This window comes from Podarcis filfolensis (assembly GCF_964270895.1).
Source record: "Podarcis filfolensis genome assembly, chromosome: 2".
In the NCBI taxonomy this organism is placed as follows: domain Eukaryota; kingdom Metazoa; phylum Chordata; class Lepidosauria; order Squamata; family Lacertidae; genus Podarcis; species Podarcis filfolensis.
Window position 1 is genome coordinate 20,778,007 of NC_139605.1, and position 9,515 is coordinate 20,787,521.

General features: G+C 46.0%; 1 protein-coding gene across 1 annotated transcript in view; it reads right to left on the reverse strand.

The window, feature by feature from the left end:
* Positions 1 to 9,515, reverse strand: part of P4HTM (prolyl 4-hydroxylase, transmembrane) — a 30,319-nt gene that overhangs the window by 8,493 nt on the left and 12,311 nt on the right. Inside the window, exons 3-5 of the mRNA XM_083601808.1 lie at positions 7,008 to 7,198; positions 6,325 to 6,421; positions 604 to 766 (exon numbers count right to left, since the gene is read on the reverse strand). Coding sequence (XP_083457934.1) covers positions 604 to 766; positions 6,325 to 6,421; positions 7,008 to 7,198 — 451 coding nt within the window. The remainder of the gene's footprint in view (positions 1 to 603; positions 767 to 6,324; positions 6,422 to 7,007; positions 7,199 to 9,515) is intronic.

Here is a 9,515-nt window from a genome sequence, read left to right on the forward strand (position 1 = left end):
AGCATAAACACGCTTAAGACTGCACTCCCAGTTCTGTAGGAAGAGGGTTCTACTGGTGTTAGTGCCAATTTTCTTCCCAGGGCAAATGCCTACTGGGCAGGGGTGGGGGTAGAGTTTCACTGGAACTGCAGAACAGGAGGAAAGGGTTAAAACCTTTCCTGTGCACCACCGTCCTCTTACATTGGTTTATCTTAAAGACAAGACCTGTTGAATGCACATACACATTTAATATACTGTCTAGTAGTTTGGCGCTGAGCTGCATCACTGCCTCACTTTGGCTGCATCACTGCCTCACTTTGGCTGCATCACTGCGTGGTTAGGTGTTCAGGGAATGAGATTTTTTAAAAAGCCTTTTCAAAGTGCAACTGAGCATTTTCAAGTTACTATGCCCTTATCAGTAATCACATTCTTTTAGCACCTATAAAGGAGCCCATGCGTGTTTAAATTTTAATTGATAACTAGAAAAACAGGCAATTCATAATACAGAAACACTTTTTAATCAGTTGAGAACTCTCTAATATAATAAAATGGAGCGGGATCCTAGTATGGCTGCAAGGAATGGCGAACCTCTCTCTGTTTTAAATATCTGTGAGTCCCTCTTACCTTTGCTGTATGGAGCGCATGACGTGGTGGGCTCCCTCGCCTTGATACAGCCACGTGTGCTGGCTATTCCGCACCAGGTCACTCATCTTCACTTTTTGGCTGCCCATATACTTGTGGAAATCCCGAATATTCAGCTGCTTAAACTCCTCCAAACTCAGCACACCTAATGGAAGAATGAGAAGAAAGCACAGGCTTAGATTAGCCTCAACCAGAGCCAGGGCCTTCTCAACACTGGCTCCGGCCTGGTGGAACGCTCTGTCTCATGAGACCAGGGCCCTGCGGGATCTGATTTCTTTCCGCAGGGCCTGTGAGACAGAGTTGTTCCACCTGGCCTTTGGCTTGGAATCAACTTGATCCCCTTCCCCTCTTTCTTTTTCCTTTCTCCTCCTGTGAAGAGGCTGCATCTTAATGTTTTAATGTTGTATTTTAATCTTGTTTTTTTAATTGTATTTTAATCAACTTGTTTTTATTATTGGTTGTTAGCTGCCCTGAGCCCGGTCTTGGCTGGGGAAGGCAGGGTATAAATAAAAATTATTATTATTGTTGTTGTTATTATTATTTTTATTATTATTACTACTACTACAGTGGTACCTCTAGATATAAACGGGATCTGTTCCGGAGCCCCGTTCGCATCTAGAAGCAAATGTAACTAGCGACGGCACGTCTGCGCACGCATGCGTCACTTTTCGCCGCTTCTTCGCATGCGCGTGATGTCATTTTGAGCATCTGCGCATGTGCAAGCGGCAAAACCCGGAAGTAATGTGCTCCGTTACTTCTGGGTTGCCGCAGAACACAACTTGAACGTGCTCAACTTGAAGCGTATTCAACCCGAGGTATGACTGTATTATTATGTTGCAGAGCATTCAGGTATTTGTCAACATGCTGCAACGGTTGACGCCAAATCAGAGCCAACCTTTTAGCAACCACTACCATAATCCGCTCTGCCTTTAGCAGAAGGAAAGTATACCAGTTGGATATGTGTCACACATATGACACCTTTTAAATGATAGCTGATGCACCACAGATGCCATGGGGAAGCTCTCATGAGGGGGGAATAACTATTTCTGACCGGGGGGGGGAAACAGGTGCCTTAGCAAAGACGTTATGACACCAGAAGAAGAAAAAAGCCAAGTGAAAAACTAAAGCCAACAACTTGAGGGGGGAAATAAGACAAAACCTCATCAAAGAAAAAGATTCCTACTGCTGCTGTCACAGCAGTTGGTGGAGAACTGAGTGGAAGGGCTCTTTCCCCTTCCCCTTGGAAAGTGACAACACAACCATGACTTTTTAGCTGAGGGGAGCCAGAGCGCCTATTTCCCAGCTAGAGTTCTAGAAGGTTCTGAATGGCAGTTTAGTTAGGCATTGCTTGACTGCAGGAAGACCACCGAAGGAGAAGACTGCCCTTCCAAATGAAGAGGCTGGCACCTAGTTCACAGCTTCCAGGTTACAAATACTACGGGTGAGCACTGAGGGACCAAAAACACAACTGAAGATCAGCAGTGCATGCCCAGGAATCATTTGCATTATGACTGCTCCCAAAATCACGACGACACCAAGACGTACACATAAGGCACTGAACCATGCTGGCTCTCCATTGCGTATCGCAAGGTAATGGAACTAAGCCATGCTTCTGACATGGAAAATATATGAAAACAAAAAAGGTTTGCCTGTTCCAATGTTCGCTTGTGGTACCTCTGAAAATGATCTCTTTCAGCTTCTGCCTTCTGGAAGAAGGCACAGGGTTATAAAGACTAGGACTAGCCGCCTGAGAAACAGTTTCTACCCAAATGTGATTTTGGTTTTAAACACATTGTAAGTATGGGAGTATATTGTATTTAAAAATGGGATATCAGAGTTTTTAGGGGGCTAACCAGGTTGGGATAGCTGGGATAGCAGGCTTGTTGGTTTTTGAATGTCTTATGTAGATTTTTCAATTTCGTTGTTCTGTATGGGACAATGACAATAAAGATTATTGTATTGTAAATATATTTTAAAACTGGCAAAACACTCATTTGGGAAAACTGTATACCAATACTTGAATTTAAAATGGAACATGGTCGAAAGGAATTTTTTACCCTGTCTGTCTGTCTGTCTGTCTGTCTATCTATCTATCTATCTATCTATCTATCTATCTATCTATCTATCTATCTATCTATCTGATGTTCCTTGTGAGACTGGTGATCTTTAAAGTTTCCAATATTATCGCTCAGCTGATGACTTCTGTCAGCCAAACAGGGAGAGAAGCAATTTTCAATGGTTCCCCCTTCTGGTCAGCAGCCTCTAACACACTCCCCAAATGTGCTCCTGGGGGACGGGGAACCCTTCAGAATGGACTGGGGAGGCAGGGGGCTCACCACTGCTTGTTGTCCACTCAAGCAAAAGCTGCCAGTGTGCATGAGTTACATAAGGAGAGATATGCGCTCTCCTGCTGGAGTGCATGGTCTTGACGGTTTGCCTCTTTGCCTGTTTTCTCGCTGTCTGTGACACATCCGGAAAAGGTGACTAGGTGAGAGAGCCAGCTAGCACAGGCTGGCATCATAGGTGGCTTCCTCAGTCACTCTGGTAGAACTGCCCCTTTCCCTTCCAGTGCACTGTGGCTGAATGCCTTCTGGATTAAGTAACCATAATGAGCCATTGCATCCAAACCACGAACTATGGTTATAGGGCTCAAAACAAACTGGGATCATAAAACAACCAGGCTACTAGCCACAATGGCTGTTTCTTTCTCATATACATACATACATACATATATATATACATACATACATACATACATATATATATACATACATACATACATACATATATATATATATATATATATATTATTCATTTTAAGAACATTTATGTTGTCACACATTTTACAAGTTTCCATCTCTTATACAATCTTTTGGACTTCCATCAGCTCCTCTGATGATCTCCCGTCTTTAAGATTTTTCCTGCATTTCTTAAATTTATATTACCTTTAACCTCGTATCATCCTTTTCATTCAATAAGGCAATAATTCAAATTATTCCCCTTACAAAACTTCCTGCAAACCTACAAATGTAATCAAATCATCACCACAATGGCTGTTTCTACCTCCATAGGCAGCATCCCTCTGAATGTCAGCTGCTGGGAATCACAAGTGGGCAGGCAGAGCGCTGCTGCACTCAGGTCCTGCTTTCAGATTTCTCACAGACATGTGGTTGGCCACCGTGCAAACAGGATGGAGGACGCAGATGGGGCACTGACCTCATCCAGAAGGCTCTTCCGATGTTCTTAAGTTTCTGGTTATTCTGAACCTGGTAACCATCGTTTCCTGGTTCAGATATAATAGGGAAATATGGCTAATCAATCTGTGTGTGCGTTCAACCACAGCACATGAAGAAGGGAGGCGAGAAGGGACTCTGCAAGGACAGAGTGCTCAGGCACAATACTTGTGTGCATCTCGGCATAATAAGCTAGATATCTGAATTGGTCCTATACTTCAGAACTGTACTACAGATTTAGCATTGGTGGTCCAAATGCTGTGCACACATGAGTAACTAAAATAGGAAACCGGCAAGTCTAACAATGAATGAGAAATACTGAAAGCTTCAATTCCGGCTAACTAACTACCATTGTATGTGCATTATAACTGGAGCATCATATATAGGGAGCACCCAAATGCTTTCTTTGTGTACCGGGCAAACAAATATGCCTCTCTAGGGAGCACTGGGGGCACAATAGATATTTTGGAGAAAAAGGGACATGATTAGAGGTTTGGATGACAGGACAGCAATGTAGGTTATAGCAGCACTGCCCTTGAGCGCTGGAGTCCTACAGACACTTCCATGTTTCTGTTCCAGCCTCCTCCCCATCAGAAAGGCTAAAGGTTTTAAAAACAAACGTAAACCCCAATTTTGTTCTAGACGCTAAACTCTAAGCAAATTGCCATGTACACACAAACACCAACAGAACAACAGTCCTAGTCTACACTTAATTCCCTTAAGCGAAGGGAATAGATTTGGGAGGAGAGGTCAGCTTAGGACAGCCATGATCATCCTTTATTTCCAGCGCACGCACACATTTTCTACCCACTATTCCATCATCAGCTTCAGCCTTCCATGATCTATCACCACATCCAGGTTATGACCCTTGGCTTTCTTGCTGCCACGTTGCTTACAATGGAAACAGCAGCCCTCAGAAAGTGAGGACACCCTAGACGGGGCACCGAGACCTTAATTGAAGCTCTTTAGTTCAGTGGTGTTTACAGTGCTGAAAAAACCAAACAGTGCATCCTCCCTGGTCTCTGCCAAAGACGTCACAAGCCCAGAGGGCACCAGGGCGAGGGCTTACACACCGGATTTGGAGCCCCGTCCTCCATTCACCAAAGTGCTCTTTCCCACTCCAAAGCAACCTCTCCAGGGCCGTGCAGATCATCAGGCAACCTGGCAGTGAGCGGGTGCACTCTGCCCGCTGACTTAATTTGATTAGGAAACGGAGAGGCGTTCAACTTGAAGGCACTCTAATTAGAGCAGGAGAGATCGCAGTGCACATCCGGGCAGCAGGAGGTCTGAAGAGGCCAGCGGGATGCTTGGAAGGCTCCTGGAACCACTGAACCACTAGCCTAAAGCCGAGGGGCTGGAGGGAAATCTGATGGAGAAAATTGACCTCTGCTTCCAACTGCCCAGCAAAAAGCAGACAAAAAGGCACTGTCTCAAAAGAGGGGACCTTCAGTGCTGTTGGAGTGCATGCTGAGAAGCATACTACATCTCCAGGCAACTCTTTTACTATTGAAGCAAAACAAATATATGATTTTGTAGACACACTGTACACATTACCGTTGCATTTATACCTTGCCCAGCCTGCCTCAGGCAATGCCTTTCTCCCTCCATATGAAGCTTCTTTCTATTTGGGTGTGTTATGGGGCAGGGTGGCGCTGTGGGTTAAACCACAGAGCCTAGGACTTGGCGATTGGAAGGTCGGCGGTTCAAATCCCCGCGACGGGGTCAGCTCCCATTGCTTGGTCCCTGCTCCTGCCAACCTAGCAGTTCGAAAGCACATCCAAGTACAAGTAGATAAATAGGTACCGCGGCAGAGGGAAGGTAAATGGCGTTTCCGTGCACTGCTCTGGTTCTCCAGAAGCGGCTTAGTCATGCTGGCCGCCACATGACCCAGAAGCTGTAAGCCGGCTCCCTCGGCCAATAAAGTGAGATGAGCGCCGCAACCCCAGAGTCGGCCACGACTGGACCTAATGGTCAGGGGTCCCTTTATCTTTATGGGGTGGAGGGGAAGATGCAGCAGGGCCTTCTTGGTCGCAATTCCAATGACATGGAATCCCCCTTCATGCAGAAACCAAAGCCCCGATCTGCACGTGCCTATAATCATTTATTAATTTATATACTGCTTAGATGCCCAAACGGCTTCTAAGTGGCCTACAACTATACAGTGGTACCTCGGGATGCGAACATAACCCGTGTCTGCGCATCTGCGCATGCGTGGGTCATGTTTCGGCGCTTCTGCGCATGTGCATGACATCATTTTGACGGTCTGCGCATGCGCGCGGGGCGAAACCCGAATTTGCCTAACCCGAAGCGTATTCATCCCGAGGTATGAATGTACAATCAACACATCATTAAAATACACAACAACACATCCATTGGGGCATTTAAGCATTCTTAATATACACTACAAAAGCAAACAAACAATTAGGACAGCTATAATGCACAATCAATCAGAAGGCAGCATTAATCTCACCATTGCCATCTGGGTCTGCTTTCACGGCAGAATACATCTCTCGGATACTCTCAGGCGTCATCCACCTGCCGTTTCCTAGACGCGTGTGTGTCAGTACCTGAAATTGCAAAGAGTTTGCTTTCTTGGCAACTATGGGTGAGAATGTAAAACTGAATCCAGTGTATATCCACACACAAAAATACTGTACTTGGGAGAACTTGTACTGTGTTGCAGGGTAGGTGGGTGAGAGTCCAGGGGAAGCCCATGCTTGTTCCCATAGCACTTATACTATGGTCTAGCACTACATCTGGCCATATGTGGTGGGCTTCCAGAAGGACAATAAAGTAACTGGAGAATGGTAACGGCGCGGATAATTATTTTTTTCGGCCTCATTTGGCAATCAATCCAGCTGTGTTTAATTAAATGTTGTTAAAGGTTTAAGATCCACATATTAGCGAGCACAAGTTTTATATATTCTAACAATTGTCAAACTTTATTATTCAAAAAAGTAACTGAAAACCAAGAAAGCTGGCAAAGAAATGACGGGAGCAATAAGTTAATAGCGCATCTAAGAAACCTAAACAAACAAGAACAGATGCTGAAAAGCTGGGATTCAATGATATGACAGTTAAGAGTTTGCCAATAAGGAGAATAAATGTTAGGCGTTATGAATCAAGAATATCAACCCATCCTCTTCTCAATACCTCCTTGAGCTGCAGCTGTCCATCCTGGTTGTGGTCCAGTAGATTAAATATATCCATCTGGCTGATATCTATCATTTCGATTGCTTCCTCATAGTCGTCTGTGGGCAGAATCTGACTTTTCTGCAGCCCTTTCAGCTGAGCCAAGTGGATAATTAACTTGCATTCATCCTCACTCAGGAAGTCTGGAATTTCTACCAGGAGAGAAAAGTGAATTTGTTTATCAAAAGGTGATCACCAAAAAACACAAGCAGCTTTCTTAACATTTTCGCATTGCAAGGGAAGAATATTAAAAAGAAACTAATACACATATAACCATCATCTTTGATAGAATCAATGAAAAATTTAAAAACAGACGAAGGGAACTAAACCATATGCTTGCCAAGCCAAAAATGTTTTCAATTCATAGGAAGGATGCCTGCCTAAAGATTATTTCCCTGATCTGAACCTGGGACCTCTGCACGTGAAATGTAAGCTGTTCCACCTGGCTAGAGCCCCTCCTGGCATCTATACTTTGGGCTGGGGAATATGACTGCTCCATGATGTGTCCAACTGCTTGCTGCTTGAGGGGATGGGGAAGAGAAGTGCTCTGTGGTGATTATACTGCCTGTGGGTTTGGAGTCTCAACCTCTCTTGCCCCTAACACAATTGCTTTTGACCGAGCATGTGAGTGGAGCTATATTTGCTTCTCCTGGTGGGGCTCAAACTTCCTTCTCCTGCTTCTTGCCCTACTGAGTGAGCCCCTGGAGGTGGCTGCTGTCAATGTCTCCACTTGCTGCGTGTGCTGCTCCTTCAGTTCATTGGCAAAAGTCTATTGTCCTTGTCCCAAGAGGGTTGCATTCCCTCTCTGCAGGCCTCCTGCCCAGGGTGCTCTGTGGGTGGGTCTCAACACAAGGATGTCATAAAACCCAGAGATGTTATAAAGCATTCTAATGATCCGTTGTCTGCAAATAAATGTCGATTGATAATGCAGGGATGGGGATCCTCAGGTCCAGGGTCTGCCTGTCTAGCCCAAGGGATTTACCCCAAGGCCACATGCCCGTTTCCTCAAGTTGCACGCATCCCCAGCTGCGCTCAGAATTCTCCTCCAGGGATCTGGCATGGCTGGAATGTGTCCTTGAACTCTGATGCCTTTCGCTTGCCTGGATGAAGGAAGGAGAGATAAGAGTGTGCACAGAACCTTCTAACTACAGTGGCACCTCGGGTTACATACGCTTCAGGTTACAGACTCCGCGAACCCAGAAATAGTACCTCGGGTTAAGAACTTTGCTTCAGGTTGAGAACAGAAATCGGGCGGCGGCAGTGGGAGGCCCCATTAGCTAAAGTGGTATTTCAGGTTAAGAACAGTTTCAGGTTAAGAACCGACCTCCAGAACGAATTAAGTTCTTAACCCGAGGTACCACTGTACTGTATGGCTGGAAGAATGCAACTTGCTGTACAGAGAACAGCCACATCCAGTGGTCTGCCCAGTGTTTTGCCTCTGGCCATGTGCGTCATTGGCAAGCTGCTCCCACCCCACACATGAAGGAATGCAGCACCACGCTGGAAAAGGTTCGTCATCCCAGCCTTGCGTTGTGCCCCCAAGCTGTTGTTGTAAGCAGCACGAGAGGAATCAAACTCCTCTCTGGAAGGGATTCCTGGGGACTGGCAGTGGAAAGGGCTGCTGCTGCTGCTGCCTGAGTCACAGGGCTGGTGGATTATGGGTGCTGCACTGTGGGTGGCATTCAGCTATGTTTTACTCAGAGAGAACCACTGAAATGAATGAACATGGCTAAGTTAGGTGCATTAATTTCAAAAGGTCTGGGTGAAACGTCCCCTGAATATCACTCCGTAATGCAGGAGTATGTGCAGGGGTTCTCTGGCTCTCCCCCTGTGTAGGCAGCATGTAGTCATCATCACTAGCGCACTGATGAACTTTGGCAGTGTTTCCAAGAACACTGGGGGCTTGCTTGGAATGTTAAAGCCATTTTTTGATATCCTGTGTTTTGTATTTTCCCCTGTCACACTGAGCAAGACACACCGCATGCTCCAAGAGGGGGGAGGTGGCATTTCTCTCCCCCACCCCCACCCCATGATTGGCATATACAGAATTCCTCTGCCTGGTATTAAGATTTAAACAAGAGGCACTATTCAAATTTGGCACTTTTTATTGCTTTGCTGTTTTTATTTTGTCCATCCTCAAGACTATCCCATGAAATGCATCTTAACCAGGGGTAGGCAACCTAAGGCCCATGGGCCACAAGTGGCCCACGGGGGTCATTTAACCGGCCCACGAGCCGCCCCTGATCTGAGCTGCCCGCTCAGCAAGTCCCCGCATGTTGCACTAACCGGCACCCCACGGGACAGGGACTCACTTCTGCAGTGCCGGAAATCGTGTCTGTGCAGACGCCAGAAATCACATCTGTGCAGACGCCTGAAATTGCGGGCATGCTCACACGCGTGCACAATCCAGTCCACAGAGGGATGTCCCCTGGAGTGAACTGGCTCAGGCAAGGTAAACCTTGCTGACCC